Genomic DNA, 27,344 nt, shown 5'->3' with positions numbered 1-27,344 from the left:
ATCATTGTTGGGATGCTTTGAGAAAGAAAAACAAGTATCACAAGAATGAATGAATAACATGCCATGATACAACCTACACAAGGTTGATACAAGAAATGTGTGCATGAAGTATATGAAGATACTTGTTACCGAGATAAATTGGAAGGATGTAGTAGATACCAATTGAAGGTACAAAGTAGTTGATCATCCTAGCTTGACTCCAATAAGCACATGGTCGGCTGTCCATATGTTCTACACTTGCACTAGTTGTCCTGCTTAGTTGGTTTGCTGTTTTGCGCTAGGTCGGATGCCTATAAGTTATTCGTTTGCACAATTTTCCTGCTTAGTTGGCTGCATCCATATATTAGTTGGTTATCCACATGTTTTGCATTTTTGCACTAGTTGTCATGCTTAGGTTGCTTCTTGTTTTGTACTAGGTTGGCTATCTATATGCTTCTGTGTTCGGGTTGCCCCATAGGTGCCCTGCTGGTGCACCTACTTGTCCATATAAGCTGGCTATGCACTTTTTTGTCCTAGTCCTTTTTTTGTTCGTCCTAGTTGCACAAGTTATCATACTCAGCTGGCTGCCTTTAGTTAACTATTTTTCTGCCTAGTTATTAATTGTTTAAATGATTATTTGTTTTATAGATGTACAATCTATAGTTTTTTAAGACACACAACTAGTTTGCAATCTGTTTTTCATTTTTATGACTTTCTCATGGATTATCTAGCCAGTTGCACAGTGGAACATCAGTACTTGCACAGTGGCACATAAGTAGTTGCACACTGCCACAGAGTACATCATCTTATTTTGGTTTTAAATTTCTGTGACAAATTTTCCTTTTCCCCACCGCAGCAATGAGTGTGGGCTATTCGCATTGCTTAACGCCACTGAGTGGAATGGTAGCCAACTGCCCAACTATGAGCCCAAGGAAGTACTCAACATCAGAAAGAAGCTGGCATATGATTGGGTCACCAGCGTGCACAACTCCGCCCCATGGAAGAAGTTGCTGAGGTACGACAAGGACTAGGTCGGTACTCTTTTTATTCTCTGCCCTTTTTTCAATCCCTTGCTGGTTTGCAATTTTTTTGACAAATTTGTAATTGCATACTAGTAGTAATTCCATTGCAACTCAATGTCATCACTTTTGTTGACACATTAGGAGCATTGGGCATACAATTGTTCAACAACTAAATATCAAACCATTTGCCAACAAAGACACAATTAGCAACCATTTTACAAAGTGCATGAACTAATTCAAAGAAAACAACTTAGAGAAGAGAAAGCATAGATGCTGAATGTGTCCACTTGGTCCCAACATTGCTCAAAAACCATCATTATTTTCCTTTTCCCTTTTTTCATACAAACGATGCAAGAGAATCACAGTAGCCTGAGTGGACACACACCGGCAGTGTGTTCTGTAGATTTGTTGTGGCTGCATTTGTTTTTCTTCTTTGGGTGTAGCTCAAGCGCCGATTTGTACCATCGACTCTTTGCCCTACCCTTTGTAGTAGACCTTGGAGGATCCCTGGGCACAAAATCATCAGAGGCTTGTGCAGCGGATGCATCCTCCAATGGGGCAGTAGGGCCAGTGTGCGTGGGCGCTGGACCATCACAAGGTTGTGTTCGATCACCTGTGGAATAATCATATAAAAAGTTTAGTATTTTTTGCGCAACCAGGACTGATGTTCTCTGCAACCACACAGCTCATGCTGTGCAACTAACTGGTTGTTGTGTGCAAGTTAAGTTGAAAAGAAAACCTATAGTAGCATGGCCCGTCATGGGACTTGGATGGTAATCACCTATAGCCAGAAGACGAAAAACAAGTTAGTTATTTCTCTTGATGCTCGAACTAACATAGCGCGCGCAACTTGATAGCATGTTCTGTGCAACTGGGCACCATGATGTGTGCAACTGAAGTTACGCACCTAGTTGGATGGGAAGTTGGGGCAGGTAATTACCTGGATGATGAGCCCCTGAGTACTGTCTGTAGGGCCATTGGGAAGAGCACACGGGGCACTACTTGTTGGGCCAGGCGGGGGAGGAGGTGGCGGAGCATGCCGTGTAGGGTGAGGAGATGGAGGAGGTCCTCAAGGGTTTCCATCATCTGATGGCCCCGTAGCAGCAGCCGGTTTTTTCTTTTTCTTGAACTTGTTCAGATGGTCGATCTCGGTACGTGCTCCGCACATATGCCTGTATACAATGGCCTGTGCTGCATCAGAGCCACTCGCAAACTTGGCTAGTTTCTGAAAATCGTATATCATGTTTCTCTCCCTTATCTGCTTCTTTGATTGAGGAGGCATTTCATCCGGTTGCTCATACCCGGTCCCTGGCACACTAGGGACAGCAGTAGGTGTCCACCGTCTTAGCATGTACCTTTCCGGTATGACATCAACTCCAAGATGGGTGAACACCTTGAGGATGTGGCAACAGAGAATGTCTTCCTTGTTCATTTTGCAGCACTCACACAAATAGGAACCCTCCCCCACCCTTGCCTTCACCAAGTAGTTTCGAGAACGATATTTGGCAACAAATTCCTGGTTCAGTCTGAGCTCAAAAATATCAGCACCAACTTGGAACGCATTATAACGTCCAATCAGCACAAACTCTTCTCGAAACTTGCGGTAAAGGTCCCTAGTGTAAGTTTCATAAGCTTGCCTCTCTATTGGGAAGTTGGAACATAGCTCAATCTCAAGGTGTTCTGTCCTGTAATCATTGCAGCCTTCCTTGGCAAGGATGTGGTTTTGAATTTTTTCATATTGCTTAACGAAGTTCAGCATTGAGTTGTATGGGTTCACATATCTTTTTAGAACGGTGTTGAACCCCTCACTTCGTTGTGTAGACTGCAGGAAGGGGAAGAACCAGTGTTTGAAGTAGCACGAAACCCAAGTTGACCTGTATTCATACAACTTCTCAAAGTGTGTGTGTGTGTGTGTTTGTGTGTGTGTGTCATAGCCTCGTACTTCATCATTAACCCAGCCCAATTCTGCTCAAACTCGTCTGGAGTGAAGCTGAAGTCAACACAGTAGTTGAAATCATTAGAGAGCCCTGGATTCCGGCACAACAGCCAACCAAATTTTTCCTGAGCCTTTTTCATGATGTGCCATCGACAACAGCGATGCACGATGGTTGGGAAGATGCTCTCTATTGACTGCTTCATCGCCCTATCCTGATCGGTGATGAAGTTGTCAGGAGGTTTGCCATCCACAGCCTCTAGGAATGTTCGGAAGACCCAAACAAAGCTCGATGTCAACTCCTGCCTCACAAACGCGTAACCCAGCATGAAAGATTGGCCATGTCGGTTTATTCTGATGAAGGGCGCGAATTACATATTGTACATGTTGGTCATGTAGGTGGTGTCAAACGATATGCAATCGTGGTAAGCCTCCGCATAAGCTTTTCGAGCTAAGCCATCCACCCAAAATATGTTGACAACTCTGTCCTCTTCATCATATTTTACCTTATAGAAGAAGTCTGGATCGGTTTTCTATATATCCTTGAAGTGCGCAATTGTCTCAATCATGTCACCCTCCTTTGTGTCATCTCTACGGAAACTTGTACACAGGTTTGTTATTGCCTTTGGTCCGAGCGGCACCATCATCTCAGATCCATAGAACTCTGCCATTATATGCATCATACGTCCTGCATAATACAAAAAGAAACAATATATCTTTTTTAGTCGCACGAATGCACACATCCAACTGCACAGTATTAGGGCATGTGTTGGCACAGAAGATAATTGCAGGAAATGGACACCTAGCTGCACCTTTAAAAATACTTACACTTTTTCACATAGGACATTGTGTAGTTGCACAATGAATGTAATCTAGTTGCACAACAAGCACCAAAGTGATATAGAAATAGTATGGGAACTTGCACACTAGTTGCACACTTAAGAAATTATAATTGCACACCAGTACCATAACAGTTGCACACTGGACTGCCTAGAGGGAAATTTAATTCTGTAAGGGATAAAGAAACACACATGTAGTCAAGTTGCAGTTATTGAGTTATACAAGATGTGCAAAAACTCCTTTTCATCAGGAGAGATGCCTTGGTGGGTTCTCGAGTATTTGGAAAACGAAGGTTTGTTCACCAGTGGATGATTGTGGTCACGAACAAAGTGTGTCACCTCCTATCGCCCATCTAGCAGCTTCACCAACATTTTTGCCTTGCATTGAGTCTGCTTTATTGTCTCCTGTTTTCATTTCTTCTTTTTCTTACTAGGACCAGCCTCCTCTTCAACAAAGATTGGAGGTTCATCTTCCATTTTCTCATCAGTGTCAACAGGTTTTGGATCTGGTATAGGGTCCAGGACAAGAGGAGCCTCAGCTCCTCCATCATCAGCTTTCGGCTTCTTGTACTTGTTGCAACAAAACTGTTGTTTTACCAATACATTGGTGCGAGCTGTCCGCCTAGAGGTGTTCATCTTGACAGAGAAACCCATCCATAGGGTGTAGCTATTGTAGTGATCCTTAGCAATTTGAAGGCTATCAAACCTCATGCCAACATAGGGTTCCATGGGCTGAGAACGAGCCTCATCTTCTCCTTCTTCTCCTTGCACAGCACCGTCAACAGCACCAACTCCGAGCTCAGTCCTGATTGGACCAGGAACATTTGCCGCGGTGCCCGTGTCATCAAGAGTATGCCTCTCTGACTGCAAAAACACCACTACAGGGGCATCGTGGGTTGATGAATACCCTGCCACATTATCATGCCCCATAGGGTTAGGCCCACGAGTTGTCTGTGTGTAGTAAACAGAGCGCCCATTTTCTGTCCAATTTCCTTGTGGTATGCTGGGTTGCTGCTGATCCATATCATGAGGGAGCTCATTGAGATCAGTAGGCAACTCATTGAGATCAAGCATTTCTTTTTCCTTTTTTTGCTGCTGCCTCACACCCCTTGCACATATAAAAAGAAGGAAGTGATGTCATCAGTTTTAATCATGAAAGAGTGTTTCAAACAACCTAAAAACTTAGTAAATAGGCAGTTGCACACCATTAGGACAATTTTAGTTGCAAAAGCCACATGTCTATAGCAGAATCTTTTTTATAACAGGTATGCATTTTTTGTTTGCACAGAGTTGTTATGTTAGTTGCACAGTTTGTAGTAAATAGGTGGCAAGAACATGAGTTTTTTTACTACAGAGTTTTTCTGACTTTTTTCTCTGCTTGTTGCAATGATCTGTAGGTTTTCTGTTGGCAAGGAGCTGATTCAGATTTTTCTGCACATAATTTGGACATAATTTGATGCTACAATTGAGATGGAAAATCCAGGTGAAAGAAGAAAGAAAAATTGGATGACAGAATATAGATATATGTTTTTCATCGTCGTTTCTGTTTTTACTTATAGTATATTGAACATATTTTTACACTATAGCTTTGCAATAGGTGTGGTATCAGAATATATGTGTGGGACAAAAATATATGTGTGACTATTTTAATATGGTTTGTGGTTTCATTAGCCATGGACACAAGTTCTTGTGTTTTTGCTGTCGTACTACAGATTTTTGGTTTTGGCTAGAATAGATGTTTTCAGTTGGCCAGGATGCATATTTCAGTTAGCCAGCATGCATGTTCAGTTAGACAGTCAATGTGTTCAGTTGGCTATAATAGATGTTTCAGTTGGTCAGGATGCATATTCAGTTCGCCAGCATGCATGTTCAGTTGGCCAGGATACATATTTTTATTGCACATATACTTCAGATTTTTTAAAGTGTCCACTCAAAAAACATCCAGTTCATGTGGGGTACAATGCATGTTTTAGTTTGCCTAGCATGCATGTTGAGTTGTCAGAATACAAGTTCAGTTGGCTGGGATGTATTTCAGTTGCATATATATGCATTTTTAGTTGCATATATTCTTTTGGACAGTCAATGTGTTCATTTGCAAACAATAACTACAACTTAGTACAATACATGTTTAGTTTTGGCTACATTGCATGTTTAGTTGGTTAGAATCATGTTTTAGTTGGCCAGAAAATATGCCTTAATCGACTTGCTGAATACATCCAGGGGGAACTTGGCTAGCATGCATGTTAGAAAACATGTTCAGTTTTGTTAAAGTTGATCTCAAACCATGTTTATTGTGCAAATAGAAAACTGTGCAACTAAACTTAATGACTTGTGTTTAGTTGCATGAACCAGAAAATAGTAATCGTTTGTTCATGGTTGGTTTTCAATTTGCAGACATGACACTCATGGAGGATGGAGGGTGGTGTGATGTTGACAATAAGGTGATGTGGTAGATCCACTCCTTTCTTGAAGCAGCTTTCCCATGGATTTGCTGATGGATCAATGGAGAAGACGGTTTACAGATGCAGAATAAGAAGGGGAGAAACTGAAGAAAGGCAGAGGGGAATTACTTGCCCAGTATTGCTGTCTAGTATGGCTCTGATCATCCTACCCTTAGATCAATTTTTTGAAACAGTTTCTTCTACTTTGGGGCTGCCATGACGGTTGTACAGAAGGAGAAAGAAAGTGCCTTGAATCCTCTTCTTTCGTGGAAAAGAAGAAGGCAGTGTGTAGGCGTGGGGGCGAGCGGGCGTGGGAGGGGCTGGGACGCTGGGCAGGTACAGTTGGCCATATGGGGAGCGCGCTTTTCTGTTCGGGATTAATCGTTCGATCGACTCGGTTTGGTGGCTGCCTGTCTTTTTCTTTTCTGTACCACGAGGAAACAGAGCTTACCTTTTTAAGTCGGCCGCTTGATCGCATTAGTGCGCAGCCGGCTGCTCACGAGACGCGTCTCATAATATATAGGTATCCCAAAATGAAAAGGAAAATAAAACACAACACCCTGTCCCTCTCTCATTCTCCTCCCGCCAGACCACCACCATGGCCGCGGCCGCCGCCGGCGCCTCTACTTCCGGCGCAACTGTGTCCGCAATCTCTGCCCACGTAGCCGCCGGACGACTCTTCGCCGCCATAGACACTCTCACCCCTTCCTGTTCCTCCTCCCCGATACCCTCCTCGCTCTACGCCTCCCTCCTCCGTCTGGCCACCGACCACGGGTCCCTCTCTGCCGCCCGCCGCATCACGACCCACTTCGCCTCCTCCGCCTTCCAATTCAACCGCTCATCAGTCCCCACCTTCCTATTCAACCGCGCCATCGAGTCTCTTGCTGCCTGCGGCGGCCTCGCGGACGCGCGGGAGTTGTTTGACTTAATGCCGCGCCGTGACGGCGGTTCTTGGAATGCCATCATCTACGCTTCCTCCCGCTCCGGGAAACCTACCGAGGCGCTTTCCCTCTTTGCCGATATGTACTCCCGTGGCGTTCGCCCCAACGATGTCACAATGGCATCCGTGCTCGCCTGCTGCTCAGAGTGCCTCAACCCGTGTGGTGCCCAGCAGCTCCACGGCCATATCTCCAAGCGGGACTTTCAGTCCAATGTGATTCTTGGCACGGCGCTGGTTGATGTGTATGGGAAGTGTCACTTACTTGCAGATGCGAGGCAGGCATTTGATGGTATCTCTGAACCTAATGCCATTTCGTGGAATGTCATCATCCGCCGGTATCTTCTTGCTGGGATGGGGGATATGGCAGCTGAAATGTTCTTTCGGATGGTCTGGGCAGGAGTTAGGCCGCTTGTTTATACCGTCTCACATGCACTTCTTGCTTGCCGGGACAACAATGCGCTTGAAGAAGGACGGTGCATGCATACTTTTGTGCTCCGACATGGGTACGAGCACCACGAGCATGTGCGGAGCTCAGTCGTGGATATGTATGCCAAGTGTGGTGCCATTGATGCAGCCCAAAGGCTCTTCAACGTGGCACCAGTGAAGGGCGTAATAATGTCGACCTCAATTTTGTCAGGACTGGCTTCTTGTGGGAGGATTGGTGATGCAAAGCGAGTGTTCGACGGGATGCAAGAGCGCAACTTAGTGTCCTGGAATGCTATGTTGACTGGTTATATCAGGTCCTCGGATCTGACTGGTGCTTTGCATTTGTTCCGGCAGATGAGGAAGGAGACAAAGGAGCTTGATGATGTTACACTTGGTTCCGTGCTCAATGCTTGTACTGGGATGCTTGATATTGGGAAAGGTGAGGAGGTCCATGCATTCGCTTTCAAGTGTGGTTTATTGAGTTACCCTTTCCTAAAGAACACTCTTGTGAGGATGTATTCCAAATGCGGATGCCTGAGGAGTGCAGAACTGCTTCTTCAATTCGAGATGGGAGAGAGAGACAGATACTCCTGGAATTCACTTATCTCAGGCTATGAGCGCCACTCCATGAGTGAAGCAGCTCTGCATGCACTGAGTGAAATGCAATCTGAAGTAACTCCTAACCAGTCCACGTTCAGTTCGGCACTGGCAGCCTGTGCCAACATTTTTCTGCTTAAGCACGGCATGGAGATTCATGCGTACATGATCAGAAATGGCTATGAGATTGACGATATACTGCAAAGTGCACTGATTGACATGTACTGCAAGTGTAGGCTATTTGATTATGGCATCAGGATATTCGAGGCACAGCCATCTCGTGATGTCATCCTGTGGAATTCGATGATCCTTGGCTGTGCTTACAGTGGCAAAGGTGAGTATGGGCTTGAATTGTTTGATGAAATGCAGGCGCAAGGGATTAAGGCCGACTCTGTCACTTTCCTCGGTGCACTAGTTTCATGTATCAGCGAGGGGCATGTTGGGTTGGGAAAGAGTTATTTCACTTTGATGACTGAGGAATCCATCATTCCTCGCATGGAGCACTATGAGTGCATGATTGAGCTGCTGGGCAAACATGGACACATGGTTGAGCTCGAGGATTTTGTGGATCACATGCCGTTTGAGCCACCAACCACAATGTGGTTAAGGATCTTCGACTGCTGCAGGGAATATGGAAATAGGAAATTAGGGGAGCGGGCTGCCAAGTGCATCAATGATAGCAATCCCCAGACACCGGTTCGATATGAGGCCACTGCGGACTACATGTGCAGTGACGGTGGCAGTGCAGAGCCCATGTCATTTGGTAACCCGGACGAAGAATTGATGTCGCCGCTGTGAGTGCCATGACATCGACTCGCAGGTGGCTGAGCTGAAATTCTTAATTACCAAATCAAGGAGCAGACTTGAAAAGGATTTTCAGGTGCTTGTGATCCTATAGCATCAGTATTGACACTTGACAGGACTACCCTAGTACAGTTGGTCGAGCTGAAGACAGAGTTTTCTGGGCCGAACATGGAGTTTGTAATTATAAGGATGATAACAAGACCTCAAGCTTTCATGTCAGCTGACTGAGGATGAATTGGAGCCCAACTTTGCATGATTTATTCTGGCACTCACAAGGAAGTCACATTGAGTCTTCTAGTCTGTCTATGTTGAGTGGTCAGGTGCCGAGACTAGGGGAGCATATAGCAGGCCTCATCGGCTAGGAAGATGCCGAGGAAGTTGTAAAGTATCACCTTTGTTCTGAATTATAAAACGTTTTGGATAATTCAGTATGGACTACATATGGACTGAAATGAGTGAACAAACGCACTAAAACGTGTCTACAAAAAAAAAAGAGTTAGAACATCTTATAACTCGAAACAGAGGGAGTACCTATTTGTAAAAGGAAGTTGTAAATTGCCAATTTAACACAATTATTTTCTTGTCTAAGTATATTCGTAACAACGACCTCAAAACAAAAACTAACACTGCTTCATGTTAAGAGACAAGAACGAAGGGGGCCAGTATGGATGCAATAGGATTATCGTGAACTCGGATAACCAGGAACTTATGGAGATCATGAACAAAGGGCCCAGTATGCAGGTAACGCAGCGGCCATCATTGATGATTGTTATCGCTTGGCATGCGAGTTCAGTTCTATCCGGTTTCAATACTGTCCTAGAGAAGCAAATGGTGTTGCACATGAATTAGCGCGTGCTGCTAGAATTAGCTTTTGTAATGAGTGGTTAGGTGTTGCTCCAAATGCTTTCCTTCCTCTGATACTAAAAGATGTAGGTGTTGTCACATGTGAACAAAGAGGAAGATTTAGTTATCAAAAAAAGAAGAAGAGAGAGACAATAACATTTGGCAGGAATTTTGTGTATTCTTTTGCAGGAAGTGAACAAAAATATATATTAAAATCCACTTCAAAACATGGCAATCAGGAAGAGTATTTGCCTAGTCTCAGAAGAAAAAAAAGAGTATTTGCCTCTCCGAACAATCCTGGTGTTCTGGCGCGTATTCAGTATCGCCCTTGTTTGTCAGTTCGTTCTGCTGGCAACGACGAGGACACCGCCGCCTTCTGCCACCATCGAATTTTCAAACGGAGGCACCTGTTGGCATGGCGCGACACCACCACCACCACTTCGTCTCCCACCTCCGAGCATCCGCGCCGCTCGCCGACCTCCTCCGGTCCGCGCCAAGCCTGCCCGCCGCCCGCGCAGCGCACGCGCGCGCCCTCAAGTCGCCCTACGCGGACGAGACTTTCCTCCTCAACACCCTCGTCTCCGCCTACGCGCGACTCGGCCGCCTCCCCGACGCGCGCAGGGTGTTCGACGAGATTCCCCGCCCCAACACCTTCTCCTACAACGCCCTCCTCTCCGCGCACGCCCGCCTTGGCAACCCCGCCGACGTCCGTGCTCTCTTCGGCGCCATCCCCGACCCGGACCAGTGCTCCTACAACGCGGTCATCGCCGCGCTCGCGCAGCACAGCCGTGGCGCCGACGCCCTCCTGTTCTTCGCCGCCATGCACGCCGACGACTTCGTGCTCAATGCCTACTCCTTTGCCAGCGCCCTGAGCGCCTGTGCCGTGGAGAAGGACCTGAGGGCCGGGGTGCAGGTGCATGCCCTTGTTTCCAAGTCGCCGCATGCCAAGGACGTGTATATTGGCAGTGCGCTCTTGGACATGTATGCCAAGTGCGAGGGGCCGGAGGAGGCACGGAGGGTGTTCGAGGCAATGCCGGAGCGGAATGTCGTTTCCTGGAACAGCTTGATCACTTGCTATGAGCAGAACGGCCCTGTGGGTGAGGCGCTGGTACTGTTTGTCAGGATGATGAATGCCGGTCTTGTGCCCGATGAGGTGACACTTGCAAGTGTCATGAGTGCGTGTGCGGGCCTTGCTGCGGATAGAGAAGGACGGCAGGTTCATGCGTGCGTGGTGAAATCCGATAGGTTTAGGGAGGACATGGTGCTGAGCAACGCTCTGGTGGACATGTACGCCAAATGTGGGAGGACATGGGAGGCGAGGTGTGTGTTTGACCGCATGGCTTCCAGGAGTGTTGTCTCTGAAACATCACTCATCACCGGGTACGCAAGGTCTGCTAATGTGGAAGATGCTCAGGTGGTGTTCTCACAGATGGTCGAGAAGAATGTCATTGCTTGGAATGTGCTCATTGCAGCATATGCACAGAACGGTGACGAGGAGGAGGCACTTAGGCTCTTTGTCAGGCTGAAAAGAGAGTCAGTTTGGCCAACACATTACACATACGGAAATGTTCTCAATGCATGTGGCAATGTTGCTGATCTTCAGCTTGGTCAGCAAGCTCATGTGCATGTCCTGAAGGAAGGTTTTCGCTTTGACTTTGGACCAGAGTCTGATGTGTTTGTTGGGAATTCCCTTGTAGACATGTACCTGAAGACAGGATCAATTGATGATGGTGTGAAGGTGTTTGAGAGGATGGCAGCCAGAGATACTGTGTCGTGGAATGCCATGATTGTCGGTCATGCACAGAACGGCCGTGCAAAAGAAGCACTGCATCTTTTTGAGAGAATGTTATGCAGTAAAGAGAGCCCAGATTCTGTCACCATGATTGGTGTTCTGTCTGCCTGTGGCCATTCTGGATTAGTGGAGGAGGGCCGGAGATACTTTCGGTCCATGACTGAGGATCATGGGATAACTCCATCCCAAGATCACTACACATGTATGATTGATTTGCTTGGTCGTGCCGGTCATCTAAAAGAAGTTGAGGAGCTCATAAAGGAGATGCCAATGGAACCTGACAGCGTGCTCTGGGCTTCTCTGCTAGGTTCTTGCAGGCTACATAAGAATATTGAGATGGGAGAACTGGCAGCTGGGAAGTTGTTTGAGCTTGATCCTGAGAACTCTGGACCCTACGTTCTTCTCTCGAATATGTACGCTGAGTTGGGGAAATGGGCAGATGTATATAGAGTGAGGAGATCCATGAAGAGCAGAGGTGTCATTAAGCAGCCTGGCTGTAGTTGGATTGAGATAGGCAGGCAAGTGAGTGTGTTTCTCGCACGAGATAACGGACATCCCTGCAGGAATGAGATACACGATACCTTGAGAATCATTCAGATGCAGATGAGTAGGGTGAGTGTAGATGCTGAAAATGCTGATGGCCTGATGAATTACAGCTCTGAAGCCTGTGGCTAGAACTAGAAGGCTTGATACACTTTGCAGGTTGGAAGATCATGGATGATGCAGAACCCGGTGATGAAAAGAAAAATGGCAAAATGATTCTAAGTGATCCATTCTGTTGCTGGTGCAGCAATTTTGCTTGGGGTGAAAGCATGAAGGACTTTTCTGATCTGAGTTGTGGATCTGAAGACTGAAACTCTTACAAAGTGCTGCGTGCTGACAACTTGACTGTGGCTATGCCATGAATGATTACTTATTTTGGACTCGGTGTATAAAGGTGAAATATTACTTGCAGACACAAGTATGCATGCAGTGTGCAGATTTTACGGCTGACTTCCAATTATAAAATAACTGTGAAAAACTAGCCATCTGCTATCAGCTATGTAGTTGTTTACTAACTGAAAGTAGAAATTGGAAGTAAAGAGACTCATTATTGTCATTTGTAAGCAAAGTTCAGGAGCATGAGTCGAAGAGAAGCTAGCAAACAAGCCCCCATTGACTTCCTCGAGATCCCTGCAAGTGCAACACCCCTTCTCATCTTTTCTTTTTGGAAGAGGAACACCCTTCTCATCTTCACCTATATTAACCTGGTAGGCATGTCATCCTCTGACGGAAATCCTGAGAGGTGACTTAGTTACAGCTTAAGCAATGGACGTTCCCCTGGCACTCCCTTTTGCCACCCTCGTCGTGGTCCTTCTGCTCTCCTCCGGCCCCATCGCGGCCGAGGTGGAAGGCACAGCTGTGCTTGGAGAGGCGGTCCTGACACTTGACGCAGGCAACTTCTCGGAAGTGGTGGCCAAGCACGAGTTCATAGTCGTCGAGTTCTACGCGCCATGGTATGTTACTCCTTAAGCAGCTATGCTCTGACTCTCCCCAAATCCCAAAACAGTGTCTAACTGATGACCATCGCAGGTGTGGCCACTGCAAGGAGCTCGCTCCAGAGGTTAGTCATTTCCTTAACAAGTAGTCTGTCTTACCATGAAAAATGCAACACTGAGACACTGAGACGTACGTTTTAATTTGTCCATGCCATTTATGTGTGTACGTGTGATATGATGCATGCAGTACGAGAAAGCAGCCTCCATGCTGAGGAAGCGCGACCCTCCAGTGGTGCTCGCGAAGGTGGATGCGTATGACGAGAGCAACAAGGAGCTCAAGGACAAGTACAAGGTACATGGGTATCCGGCCATCAAGATCATCAGAAAAGGAGGGAGCGACGTGAGCGCCTATGGTGGCCCGAGGGACGCGGAGGGTATCGTGGAGTACCTCACGAGGCAGGTCGGCCCGGCATCTCTCGAGATCAGGTCTGCAGTGGATGCCTCACGCTCCATCGGCGACAAAGGGGTGGTCCTTGTAAGTTCCCACATCCTACCGCATTTGTGCGGTTCACCTCTCTTTCCTTAATCTCTTGAAGAATGGAGATCAATGGGTGTGTTGTTCTTGTCTGAAAATTGTCTTGCAGGTGGGTGTATTCCCTGAGTTTGCTGGTATTGAGTATGAGAATTTTATGGCCGTGGCAAACAAGATGCGAACAGACTATGATTTCTTTCACACATCGGATGCGAGCATTCTGCCACGTGGTGATCTGACCGTCAAGGGCCCCCTTCTTCGACTCTTTAAGCCATTCGATGAGCTGTTTGTCGATTCACAAGTAAATATCTTTCTTAATGTGCACCTTTTCATTGCTGGTCACTTCGTTCTCGTGGGTGTGCTTTTGCTTGTACACTAAAACACCAGTCATCTATAATTGTCAGGATTTTGATGACGATGCAATCAAGAAGTTTATTGAGGTGTCTGGTTTCCCTACTGTAGTTACCTTCGACGCAGACCCGACCAACCATAAGTTTATTGAAAGATACTACAGCACGCCTAGTGCCAAAGTGAGTAAACAGCAATTGCCCTCAGATCTTGTTTGTTCCTTCAGTACTTGCAGTCTCGGCTTCACTTGTATGGGATGGAAGAGTTGAACATTTAGTAACTTTAGCTCAATTCTTTACCTGCATCATGATATCAACATAGGACCAACATTTGAGATTGCATGAGCGCATTGACCCTTTTCACTTGTATCATGAAACATGAAATAACTTTGATACATGATTGGACAGGCAATGCTTTTCTTGCGCTTCAGTGACGACAGAGTTGAGACCTTCAAGAGCCAGATGCATGAAGCAGCCAGGCAGCTCAGCGGTAATAACATCAGTTTTCTAATTGGTGATGTTTCAACCGCAGACCGCGCCTTCGAGGTCGTTACTCTTACTAGCTTCTCGTCATTTTTGTTAAGAATTCCTAGAACTAATCCACTGATTAGCATCCATGCGAAACTTTTCAGTATTTCGGGCTCAAAGAAAGTGATGTTCCCCTCCTCCTCGTGCTAGCATCTACTGGAAAATATCTCAATCCAACCATGGAGCCTGACCAGCTCATACCCTGGATGAAGCAGTATATAGTTGAGGCCTAGTCTACTATGCTGTTTCATAGTACTCTTTTGTCAAATCATTTCCTAATCATCTACTTTTTCATACAGTATGGCAACTTAACACCTTATGTTAAGTCAGAGCCAATTCCTAAGGTGAATGATCAACCTGTTAAAGTTGTCGTGGCTGACAATATTGATGAAATTGTTTTTAACTCTGGCAAAAATGGTTCGTTCATGTCACTTCAACTCACTGGCTGAGCTGAATTATACCAGTGGTTGCATTCAGCTTTTAGTTATTTATCCTGTGGTGAAGCTTGTCTAACCAATTCACTGCATGGCACTTCTTGTAGTTCTACTCGAGTTCTATGCACCTTGGTGCGGTCATTGCCGGAAGTTGGCCCCGATTCTGGAGGAAGTTGCTGTCTCGTTGCACGACGATGATGATGTAGTCATAGCGAAGATGGTAGCCCACTTTTCAGTTGATTATTCATATTGCCACTGATTCAGGTCACACTTCTGTGGTAGAGCATCGTCCTAGGCATTATAAAGTCTGAGACCTCTGGTTTTGCAGGATGGTACTGCGAACGATATCCCGACAGACTTCGCGGTCGAGGGATACCCAGCGCTGTACTTCTATTCTTCTAGTGGAGGGGATCTCTTGATGTATGACGGGCAGAGGACGGCCGAGGAGATCATCAGTTTTATCAAGAAGAACAGAGGGGCCAAAGCTGCTGCAGTAGAAGTAACCCAGACGGATGCTGTAGAAGAGGAGGTAACATCATCCACTCCATCGGGGTCCATTCAAGACGAACTTTAATCAAGAAGTATCCATCGTATGTGTCCTTTTGTTCCCCGTAACTCCTGTATTTTGTTCTGGTGCCCTTGCTCAGTGAAATCCAACGTTTACAAGTGCATCTATCACGCAAGAAGCTGAGGATATCACACTGCAGGGTATAGAGACGAGAGTGCAGGATGGCTCAGGGCTGTTCAGACCAGTCTTCGCTTAGTGACAAACCATACAGATGCCGTTGCATTGTGGATTTCTGATGCCTAAACACCTTTGAAATGAATAAGCTTCATGTAGCCCCTTCTATTATCAACTCCTATTTTGTGCAATCAGGTGTCTTATTTATGAATATATGTCTTTTCACATTGAGGAATTCAACAAAGTAGACACGACTTCGCTTTATTTCTCTGCAAAATGGTGGTCGCTTATGAATTGTGCCCACCCTAAACCTTGGCGACGTCCACCATACCGAGGCCACGAGTCACGAGAGTTACAAGCCATTGCATGTTCTGATTATTGGGTGGTACCTTACCCAACATAACTTTTTTTTGAAACTTCACCCTGCATAACTAAACAGGTGATTTTCATTAGCCTATTTCTCTTAGCATGCAAATATGACACCTCAAAATGCAACTTGTATGGTAAAATGCACAGCTCAACATGCAAACATACATGGGAAAATACCCACCTTAACTTACAACCATGCATTGGAAAATATTTTCAATTACATTTTGTTATGCTACTTATATTCAATAAATATTTTGTAACCATACAATAATCTGATATAATAAATCATATGTATTTTTAGTTTCAATTATTATATTATCAATCTAATTGTGTTCTATACAACCAAATATTATTGCAATATATTCAAACCAAATCTTGTAGAGTGCATGGAGGGTGCATGAGCTCAAAAGTTTCCTCCTAAACCCACTTTTGGGTGTTTGGTAGCTTGCACGGGCCTGTTCAACATGCAGGAGCTCAGCCCAAATACCTTCTTAGCATGCACGAAGAGAGAACACCCCAACAATCGTTCGCTGGTTAGCATGCATGAGTGAAGCGAGCGAGAAATTTCTAAGAAATAATTATTTTTTAGAAAATATTCAGAATACCAAAAAATTGTTCAAAAAAGGCCAGATTTTCAAAAATTGTTAAAATTTTCAAAAAATGTCATTCAAAATCTGTTCAAATGTTCATAAAAATTTCAGAATTTCCAAAAATGTTTAAATTAGATTTTTTTTTGTTTTTTTGAATTTTAAAATTTGGCTTTCAAATTTTTTAAAATTTTGGATTTTCAAAAAAAACAGATTTTTTAAAAGATATCAAACTTTCAAATTTTGTTCAAATTATAAAAACATAAAAATTCTGAAAATGTTTAAATTTTCAAAAATATTATTTTCCCCATGTTTCAAAAAATTATTCACATTTTTAAAATGTTTTCTTCACTTATTTGCTACAGTACCGACCGACATGTCTACACAGATGCAAGCTGCCAAACAGAGTCTCAGCTTAGCATGTCTCAGCACATACACCGCTACCAAACAACAGTAAATGGATGTACTCAGCATGTCTACAATTAGCATGTATCAGAGGAGAACAACCATGCTAGATTGGGAGTGCTACCAAACACACCCGTAGCAATTGTGGGGTACTGTTTAGTATAACTAAATATGTGATCACCATTAACCCATTTCTCTCAACGTCCAAACATGCCACCTAAACGCACAACCATGCATGGGACTAAAAAAACATGCATGGAAAAAATGCCCCCCTTAATTTGTAATCATGCATCGGAAAGGTTTAGCTATTTTCATTCTGTTATGCTACATGTATTCAATAAATATTTTACACATATACAATAAATTATATATTGTCGTGGGTATTTCGTTGATTACCTTTCATTAGTATGATAGTTACACATGATTTGTTTGGTACTAGGACGTCACCTTAGTCGTCATTTGAACACAAGACATAAGTTTTACATAGGTTCGGGCCCCTCGATGCGGGTACTAGCCTTGCTCCTGCTTATATGGGATTATATCGAGACAAATTACAAATAGAGATTACAATGGGGTCTCAGCGAGCCGAGAAGTTATCTCGAGTTCTAGATGGGTGATCTAGACGAGATCTCTAGCTCAATCTGGCTAAAGAGGCAAATATATGTCTTTGCTAGATCTTTGATCCTTTCTCGTGGTGTCGGGTGTCCTTATATATTGGCGTTGTCTTGGCCCTCTGTTCGGTAGTTCTGATGTTCTATGATCCGGACTCTCTCGAGTTTCTAGGTCTACGACTTCCCTCTAGGAAACTAGGGGTTGTCACACTTATGGAAGTCGGTCATCCAAGTGTGGACCCCTGGGCCTACGCACATATGAGCATATGCGGCACAAAGTACGGTAGGTGCGGCACATGGATACAATAGTATGACTTCCCCTCGACATATATATTTTCAGTTTCAATTCTCATATTATTAATTCAAGTATTCTTGTTTCATACATCCAAAATTCATTGAGATATATTTGTAATTGCAACCAGTTGTGTGAGGTGTCATCTAGTACATAAGACAAGGCACATTGAATTGAAAGGAAAGTTATAAGAATACTTTTTCATTCCTTGCAATAGGAAATCTGAAAAAAAATGTTTACCATAACAAGGAGATTGTGACCTGCTGTCATTGTTCATTTCTTAGGCAAAAAAATCAAGAATGGGGAGATTTTTCCAGGAAGACGATTTAGCGTTAAGAAAACTGGAGGGGAGGGGGCATGCGTACCGAGAGAGATGATCTAGTGCAAAGAAAACCATGGGAGGGGAAATAACTTATCATCATCGCCAACTCCCCGAGGGAATTGCAAAAACCACTAACTACTGGGGTCGGTTTGCACAGAACAAGTTTGTTGAACAAAAGACCATTAATTGATGTAATCTGTGACAGCTAGCTCGAATCCATCACTTAATGGTTGACATGATTCCTTATGGGTTGGCACCGCATGTCAATGTACACGTGAAAAAAATGACCACGACGACAAAATTTGGTGAGGTGGATGTGAAATTCGTTGGTTCAAATTTAACATTTCCAGAAAAAACGCAAAAATCTAGTAAATTGTAAATGTACCTAGTCCTGATCTGGGGAAATTTCGGCTCTTTTGGGCCACAGATTTAGAAGATATTGATAGTTTTAGTTAACTCGTTCAAATTTTGTTTCAAAATTCATCACTTAAAATGCAAAAATCTAGTAAATTATAAATGTACCTAGTTTTTATCTATAGAAAATCAACTCATTTGGACCACACGTTTGGGACATGTTGGCAATTCTAGTTGGCCCATTCAAATTTGGCTTCAAAATTCACAATTTCAAAAGATGCCAAAAAAACCAGTAAAACACACATGTACCTAGAACCGATTTGAGATTTTTTTAGCTCGACCATAGGTCTGCAAGATATTGAGATTTTTAGTTGGCTGGTGTGGCCTTTTTTGCCAAGTGTGTGTTTGCACGCGGGGCTCATACATCTAGAATCATGTCAACCGAGCCAAATGATGTATTTAAACTAGCTACAACAGGTTACACCAGTAGGTGGAGTTTTGTGTAAAGAATGTGTGGAGAGTTTGTTATGTGCATTACTGACCTCGATAATTGGTGGCTTCTACAATTTATTTACAACTTTCCTGGTAAAAGAAGATATGCGGGGCTAGCTATGAGGTCGTTGAGGACACTTGGTGCTCTGGTATCTCTGGCATGCGGACTGATATATCCTAGATGTATTTAGACCTTTTCAAATTATCATACATATTTTTCATAAATTTTATGTTATATTTTATGTTATATAGGGTTAAACTGCCGGACAGAATTGCAGTTTTTATTGTTTGTGATTGCGGAAAATTTCCCAAACTCAAGAAAATATGAAAATAATAATGTGCCATTATTTACATGGATCACAAAGGCTTGCAGAAGGGGGCATCCAGGGGAGCCACAGGGGCCCAAACGTCCTGCCCATGTGCCCTTGGTCGTGAGCGTGCATAGAGCATCTAGGGCGCATAGATTTTTTTCCAGAGGTGTCCTTTTGACGCACCCAGATAATGGCATTTCAGAATCACCCTATTTTTAGGTTTATTCATATCTACAGATCTCCAGCAATGAATAAAGCGATAACATGACACATATTTCAACATCTAGAAAAAGACTCTCATGAATGCTAGATCCAATTTTGGGGAAGACTCTCACCTCTAGTCCAATGAAGCCATGAAAACCAGAGGAAAACGCCTATTCTAACCAAGGGGGAATGTCAAAGAAGAGCAAGAATGAGAAGGGTGTTGAGTATACTGCACAAAGTACTTTAAAAAGTACCTTAGTCGCGCATAGATTTGTTTGATAGTGGGACGTAACCTCATGTTGTTGGACGAACACATGACACAACTTTAACCCAGACTCATCCGCTCATGATGTAGCTAATATCCCTTCTCCTACTTATATGGGTTATGCTAAGGATATTATAATGGAGGAGTACAATTATGCTCTCAGCGAGTTGGATATGAACTTGGCAAGTTCTATGTGGACGATCAGTACAAGATGCCTAGCTTCGTTTTACTTCTAGCTAATCTAGTGCTTCAACAGATGTTGAATGCCCCCTTCGTCTTAGCACAAATGACTTTATATAAGGGTGTAGGTCGGTGGCCGCCATCCTTTCTTCTCTTCTTTGCTCTCATATCGTGGACTCCTCCAGTTTGGTAGACGCATGATTGCTCTTAAGGAAACCGACGGTGATACCCCTAAGAAAGTTGGCCACCTAGGCGTGGGCCCATGGTGACATGCATACATAGTCAAATATGGCGCAAAGTACAATATCGCGGCATGGGAATACAATAAAACTACATCCCTGTCTCTCCCGGCTACGTCGGAATGCCAACGAGGAACCACCATAAATGCCATTGCCTCCATTGCCTGCACCATCATGTCCTTTGCCATCTTCTCCACATATACAATAGGGGTGTCCTTCCCTAAACCTATGTAACTCCCTTTTAAGACTTGGTGTTTGATGCAATGAATTATTTGTGTGATTTGTTGATCTTTTAAAACCTTTTTCTCCTTTTCACTATTATCTAGAGCCAAAGAGTGGCTATTATCTTTGCCTAAAAATATCATTGATTCATGGAATAAATGCAAAGATGCTATTGATGGAAAATATTATCCGCCTACTAAAAATATACAACTCAGAAATATTGTCATGAATTTCAAACAACTTTATCATGAGCATGTAGCCCAAGCTTGAAAAAGAATGAAAATTATGACTAAGAATTACCCCACTCATGTTTACTAATGGATGGTGCTTCAAACGTTTTTTGTTGGACTAAATTATATGTGCATAAATTGAAGGAAATATGCCCTAGAGGCAATAATAAAGTTGTTATTTATATTTCCTTATATCATGATAAATGATTATTATTCATGCTAGAATTGTACTAACCGGAAACTTAGTACATGTGTGAATACATAGAAAAACAGAGTGTCCCTAGTATGCCTCTACTAGACTAGCTCGTTAACCAAAGATGGTTAAGTTTCCTGACCATAGACATGTGTTGTCATTTGATGAACGGGATCACATCATTAGAGAATGATGTGATGGAAAAGACCCATCCGTTAGCTTAGCAAAATGATCATTTAGTTTTATTGCTATTGCTTTCTTCATGACTTATACATGTTCCTCTGACTATGAGATTATGCAACTCCCGAATACTGGAGGAACACCTTGTGTGCTATCAAACGTCACAACGTAACTGGGTGATTATAAAGATGCTCTATAGGTGTCTTTGATGGTATTTTTTGAGTTGGCATAGATCGAGATTAGGATTTGTCACTCCGTGTATCGAAGAGGTATCTATGGGCCCTCTCGGTAATGCACATCACTATGAGCCTTGCAAGTAATGTGTCTAATGAGTTAGCCACGGGATGATGTATTACGGAACGAGTAAAGAGACTTGTCGGTAACGAGATTGAACTAGGTATGATGATACCGACGATCGAATCTCGGGCAAATAACATACCGATGACAAAGGGAACAACGTATGTTGTTATGCGGTTTGATCGATAAAGATCTTCGTAGAATATGTAGGAGACAATATGAGCATCCAGGTTCCGCTATTGGTTATTGACCGGAGATGTGTCTCGGTCATGTCTATATAGTTCTCGAAGCCGTAGGGTCCGCACGCTTAACGTTCGATGAAGATTTGTATTATGAATTATGTGATTTGATGAACTGAAGTTTGTTCGGAGTCCCGGATGAGATCACAGACATGACGAGGAGTCTCGAAATGGTCAAGACATAAAGATTGATATATTGGAAGGTTATGTTTGGACACCAGAATGGTTTCAGAAAGGTTCGGGCATTTTCCGAAGTATCGGGGGTTACTGGACCCCCCCCCCCCCGGGAGTAAATGGGCCTTCATGGGCCCTAGTGGAGAGAGGAGGCGGCGGCCAGGTGGTGGCGCCCCCCCCAAGCCCAAACTGAATTGGACTAGGGTTTGGGGGCCGGCCCCCCCTTTCATTCTCTCCTCCTCCTTCCCTCCTTCTCCTAGTGGGAATAGGAAAGGGGGGGGGCGAATCCTATTTGGACCAGGAGTCCAAGTAGGACTCCCCCCATGGTGTGCCCCCCTTGGGCCGGCCACCTCTCCTCCCCATTTATATACGTGGGAGGGGGGCACCCCAAAGACACACCAAGCTTCTCTTAGCCGTGTGCGGTGCCCCCCTACATAGTTACACACCTCGGTCATATCATCGTAGTGCTTAGGCGAAGCCTTGTGACGGTAACTTCATCATCACTGTCACCACACTGTCGTGCTGACGAAACTCTCCCTCATCCTTAACTGGATCAAGAGATCGAGGTACGTCATCGAGCTGAACGTGTGCTGAACGCGGAGGTGCCGTATGTTCAGTGCTTGGATCGGTTGGATCGCGAAGACATTCGACCACATCAACCGCATTACTAAACGCTTCCGCTTCCGCTTTCGGTCTACGAGGGTACGTGGACACACTTGTTGGGGAACGCAGTAATTTCAAAAAAATTCCTAGGCACACGCAAGATCCATATAGATGATGCATAGCAACAAGCGGGGAGAGTGTGTCCACGTACCCTCGTAGACCGAAAGCGGAAGCGTTTAGTAACACGGTTGATGTAGTCGAATGTCTTCGCGATCCAACCGATCCAAGTACCGAATGCATGGCACCTCTACGATCTGCACACGTTCAGCTCGGTGACATCCCTTGTACTCTTGATCCAGCTGAGGCCGAGGGAGAGTTTCATCAGCACGATGGTGTGATGACGGTGATGATGAAGTTACCAATGCAGGGCTTCGCCTAAGCACTACAATGATATGACCGAGGTGGAAATCTGTGGAGGGAGGCACAGCACACGGCTAAGACAACTGTCAACTTGTGTGTCTATGGGGTGCCCCCTCCCACGAATATAAAGGAGTGGAGGAGGGGAGGGCCGGCCCTCTCTATGGCGCGCCCCAAGGGGATTCCTACTCCTAGTAGGAGTAGGTTTCCCCCCTTCCCTAGTTGGAGTAGGAGAAGAAGGAAGAGGGAGAAGGAGAGAAGGAAAGGGGGCTGGGCCCCTTCCCAATTCGGATTGTGCTTGGGGGGCGTCCCCCACTTGTCCGCCTCCTCCTCTCTCCCACCCATTAAGGCCCATTGACTCCCCGGGGGTTCCGGTAACCCCCTAGTACTCCGGTAATTGCCCGAACTTATCCGAAACCATTCCGGTGTCCAAACATAGCCTTCCAATATGTCAATCTTTATGTCTCTACCATTTCGAGACTCCTCGTCATGTCCGTGATCACATCCGGGACTCCGAACTACCTTCGGTTCATCAAAACACATAAACTCATAATACCGATCGTCATCGAACGTTAAGCGTGCGGACCCTACGGGTTCGAGAACTATGTAGACATGACCGAGACTCACTTCCGGTCAATAACCAATAGCGGAACCTGGATGCTCATATTGGTTCCTACATATTCTACGAGGATCTTTATCGGTCAAACCGCATAACAACATACGTTGTTCCTTTGTCATCGGTATGTTACTTGCTCGAGATTTGATCATCGGTATCATTATACCTAGTTCAATCTTGTTACCGGCAAGTCTCTTTACTCGTTCCATAATGCATCATCCCGCAACTAACTCATTAGTCACATTTCTTGCAAGGCTTATTGTGATGTGCATTACCGAGAGGGCCCAGAGATACCTCTCCAACAGTCGGAGTGAAAAATCCTAATCTCGATCTATGCCAACTCAACAAACACCATTGGAGACACCTGTAGAGCATCTTTATAATCACCCAGTTACGTTTTGACGTTTGATAGCACACTAAGTGTTCCTCCGATATTCGGGAGTTGCATAATCTCATAGTCATAGGAACATGTATAAGTTATGAAGAAAGCAATAGCAATAAACTAAACGATCATAGTGCTAAGCTAACGGATGGGTCAAGTCAATCGCATCATTCTCTAATGATGTGATCTCGTTCATCAAATGACAACTCTTGTCCATGGCTAGGAAACTTAACCATCTTTGATTAACGAGCTAGTCTAGTAGAGGCATACTAGTGATACTCTGTTTGGCTATGTATTCACACATGTACTAAGTTTCCGGTTAGTACAATTCTAGCATGAATAATAAAAATTTATCATGAAATAAGGAAATATAAATAACGACTTTATTATTGCCTCTAGGGCATATTTCCTTCAACACTCTCCCCGCTCGTTGTTATGCTTCTCCTAGATAGATCTTGCGTGATCATATGATTTTTTTTGAAATACTACGTTCCCCAACAGTGGCATCCGAGCCAGGTCTATGCGTAGATGTTATATGCACGAGTAGAACATAATGAGTTGTGGGCGACAATAGTCATACTGCTTACCAGCAACGTCTTACTTTGATTCGGCGGTATTGTTGGATCAAGCGGTCCGGACTGACATTACATGACCGCGTTCATGAGACTGGTTCTATCGATGTGCTTCCCACACAGGTGGCTAGCGGGTGTCTGTTTCTCCAACTTTAGTTGAATCGAGTTTGACTACGCCCGGTCCTTGTTGAAGGTTAAAACAGCACACTTGACGAAAAATCATTGTGGTTTTGATGCGTAGGTAAGAATGGTTCTTGCTAGAAGCCCGTAGTAGCCACGTAAAACTTGCAACAACAAAGTAGAGGATGTCTAACTTATTTTTACAGGGCATGTTGTGATGTGATATGGCCAAGACATGATGAGATATAAATTGGTGTATGAGATGATCATGTTTTGTAACAGTTATCGGCAACTAGCACGAGCCATATGGTTGTCGCTTTATTGTATGAAATGCAATCGCCATGTAATTGCTTTACTTTATCACTAAACAGTAAGGATAGTCATAGAAGCAATAGTTGGCGAGACGACAACGATGCTACGATGGAGATCAAGGTGTCAAGTCGGTGACGATGGTGATCATGACGGTGCTTTGGAGATGGAGATCAAAGGCACAAGATTTTGATGGCCATATCATATCACTTATTTTGATTGCATGTGATGATTATCTTTTATGCATCTTATTTTGCTTAGTACGGCGGTAGCATTATAAGATGATCTCTCACTAAATTTCAAGGTATAAGTGTTCTCCCTGAGTATGCACCTTTGCTACAGTTCGTCGTGCCGATACACCATGTGATGATCGAGTGTGATAAGCTCTACGTTCACATACAACGGGTGCAAGCCAGTTTTGCACACGCAGAATACTCGGGTTAAACTTGACGGGCCTAGCATATGCAGATATGGCCTCGGAACACTGAGACCGAAAGGTCTAACGTGAATCATATAGTAGATATGATCAACATAGTGATGTTCACCATTGAAAACTACTCCATCTCACATGATGATCGGACATGGTTTAGTTGATATGGATCATGTGATCATTTAGATGACTAGAGAGATGTCTATCTAAGTGGGAGTTCTTAAGTAATATGATTAATTGAACTTTAATTTATCATGAACTTAGTACCTGATAGTATTTTGCATGTCTATGTTGTTGTAGATCAATGGCTCGTGCTACCATTCCCTTGAATTTTAATGCGTTCCTAGAGAAAGCTAAGTTGAAAGATGATGGTAGCAACTACATGCACTGGTTCCATAACTTAAGGATTATCCTCATTGCTGGATAGAAGAATTGCGTCCTGGAAGCACCGCTAGGTGCAAGACCCGCTGCAGGATCAACTCCGGACGTTATGAACGTCTGGCAGAGCAAAGATGATGACTACTCGATAGTTCAGTGCACCATGCTTTACGGCTTAGAACCGGGACTTGAACAACGTTTTGAACGTCATGGAGCATATGAGATGTTCCAGGAGTTGAAGTTAATATTTCAAGAAAATGCCCGGATTGAGAGATATGAAATCTCCAACAAGTTCTACAACTGCAAAATGGAGAAAAATAGTTCTGTCAGTGAACATATACTCTGAATGTCTGGGTACCACAACCACTTGACTCAAATGGGAGTTAATCTTCCTTGTGATAGTGCCATTGACAGAGTTCTTCAATCACTGCCACCAAGCTACAAAAGCTTCATGATGAACTATAATATGCAAGGGATGGATAAGACAATACCCGAGCTCTTTGCGATGCTAAAGGCTGCGGAGGTAGAAATCAAGAAGGTGCACCAAGTGTTGATGGTTAAAAAAACCACCAGTTTCAAGAAAAGGGGCAAAGGGAAGAAGGGGAACTTCAAGAAGAACGGCAAGCAAGTTGCTGCTCAAGTGAAGAAGCCCAAGCCTGGACCTAAGCCTGAGACTAAGTGCTTCTACTGCAAAGGGATTGGTCACTGGAAGCGGAACTGCCCCAAGTATTTGGCGGATAAGAAGGATGGCAAAGTGAAAGGTATATTTGATATACATGTTATTGATGTGTACCTTACTAATGCTCGTAGTAGCGCCTGGGTATTTGATACTGGTTCTGTTGCTCATATTTGCAACTCAAAATAGGGGCTACAGATTAAATGAAGATTGGCTAAGGACGGGGTGACGATGCGCGTGGGAAATCGTTCCAAAGTCGATGTGATCGCCGTCGGCACGCTACCTATACATCTACCGTCGGGATTAGTTTTAGACCTAAATAATTGTTATTTGGTGCCAGCCTTGAGCATGAACATTATATCTGGATCTTGTTTCATGCGAGACGGTTATTCATTTAAATCATAGAATAATGATTGTTCTATTTATATGAGTAATATCTTTTATGGTCATGCACCCTTGATGAATGGTCTATTTTTGTTGATTCTCGATAGTAGTGATACACATATTAATAGTATTGAAGCCAAAAGATACAAGTTTAATAATGATAGTGCAACTTGTTTGTGGCACTGCCGTTTAGGTCATATTGGTCTAAAGCGCATGAAGAAACTCCATGCTGATGGATGATAACCCACAAGTATAGGGGATCACAACAGTTTTCGAGGGTAGAGTATTCAACCCAAATTTATTGATTCGACACAAGGGGTTCCAAAGAATATTTCAAGTATTACCAGATGAGTTGTCAATTCAACCACACCTGGAAACTTAATATCTGCAGCAAAGTATTTAGTAGCAAAGTAGTATGATAGTAGCAGTAACGGTAGCAAAAGTAATAGTTTTGGTTTTATAGCGATTGTAACAGTAGCAACGGAAAAGTAAATAAGCAAAGATCTATATATGAAAAGCTCGTAGGCAATGGATCAGTGGTGGATAATTATGTCGGATGCTATTCCTCATGCAATAGTCATAACATAGGGTGACACAGAACTAGCTCTAGTTCATCAATGTAATGTAGGCATGTATTCTGAACATAGTCATACGTGCTTATGGAAAAGAACTTG

At 44.0% G+C, this 27,344-nt stretch overlaps 3 protein-coding genes and 2 pseudogenes across 4 annotated transcripts; 3 read left to right on the top strand and 2 right to left on the bottom strand.

The window, feature by feature from the left end:
* Window positions 1–2,070: 2,070 nt before the first annotated feature.
* LOC147985684 (protein FAR1-RELATED SEQUENCE 5-like) lies at window positions 2,071–3,605 on the bottom strand (annotated as a pseudogene).
* Window positions 3,606–4,168: 563 nt separating this feature from the next.
* Window positions 4,169–4,853, bottom strand: LOC147985683 (uncharacterized; annotated as a pseudogene).
* A 1,783-nt stretch (window positions 4,854–6,636) lies between these two features.
* LOC125538339 (Tetratricopeptide repeat (TPR)-like superfamily protein) lies at window positions 6,637–9,405 on the top strand. Its single transcript, XM_048701595.2, has one exon. It carries the CDS (start codon window positions 6,813–6,815, stop codon window positions 8,973–8,975), a length of 2,163 nt encoding a protein of 720 aa, XP_048557552.1. The 5' UTR covers window positions 6,637–6,812; the 3' UTR covers window positions 8,976–9,405.
* Window positions 9,406–9,535: 130 nt separating this feature from the next.
* SLO2 (Pentatricopeptide repeat (PPR) superfamily protein) lies at window positions 9,536–12,303 on the top strand. The gene has a single exon (XM_048701596.2). It carries the CDS (start codon window positions 10,240–10,242, stop codon window positions 12,289–12,291), a length of 2,052 nt encoding a protein of 683 aa, XP_048557553.2. The 5' UTR covers window positions 9,536–10,239; the 3' UTR covers window positions 12,292–12,303.
* Window positions 12,304–12,924: 621 nt separating this feature from the next.
* LOC125538341 (protein disulfide isomerase-like 1-2) lies at window positions 12,925–15,867 on the top strand. 2 transcript variants are annotated; one of them, XM_048701598.2, is made up of 11 exons: window positions 12,925–13,112; window positions 13,189–13,219; window positions 13,342–13,629; window positions 13,739–13,927; window positions 14,031–14,156; window positions 14,382–14,519; window positions 14,606–14,722; window positions 14,801–14,918; window positions 15,043–15,155; window positions 15,264–15,525; window positions 15,643–15,867. In XM_048701598.2, the coding sequence occupies exons 1-10, from the start codon at window positions 12,925–12,927 to the stop codon at window positions 15,507–15,509; spliced, it is 1,554 nt and encodes a 517-aa protein (XP_048557555.2). In that variant the 3' UTR covers window positions 15,510–15,525; window positions 15,643–15,867. The 2 variants fall into 2 exon arrangements, with proteins under 2 accessions (XP_048557555.2, XP_048557554.2); XM_048701597.2 differs by having other exon boundaries at window positions 15,264–15,867.
* The last annotated feature ends 11,477 nt before the right edge of the window (window positions 15,868–27,344 follow it).

The sequence above is a fragment of the Triticum urartu genome, chromosome 2A (assembly GCF_056163025.1).
Source record: "Triticum urartu cultivar PI428250 chromosome 2A, HENAU_Tu73, whole genome shotgun sequence".
In the NCBI taxonomy this organism is placed as follows: Eukaryota; Viridiplantae; Streptophyta; class Magnoliopsida; order Poales; family Poaceae; genus Triticum; species Triticum urartu.
Note: the sequence above shows the minus strand (reverse complement) of the source record. Positions and strands in the feature narration are given on the sequence as shown.

Excerpts from the sequence above, each read along its gene's own strand:
- SLO2 (XM_048701596.2), top strand. The coding sequence starts at position 10,240 with ATGGCGCGACACCACCACCACCACTTCGTCTCCCACCTCCGAGCATCC.
- LOC125538341 (XM_048701598.2), top strand. The coding sequence starts at position 12,925 with ATGGACGTTCCCCTGGCACTCCCTTTTGCCACCCTCGTCGTGGTCCTT. Across the intron at positions 13,928-14,030 it reads AGCTGTTTGTCGATTCACAA|GATTTTGATGACGATGCAAT; the intron begins GTAAATATCTTT and ends TATAATTGTCAG. Across the intron at positions 14,723-14,800 it reads CCTGGATGAAGCAGTATATA|TATGGCAACTTAACACCTTA; the intron begins GTTGAGGCCTAG and ends TTTTTCATACAG.
- LOC125538339 (XM_048701595.2), top strand. The coding sequence starts at position 6,813 with ATGGCCGCGGCCGCCGCCGGCGCCTCTACTTCCGGCGCAACTGTGTCC.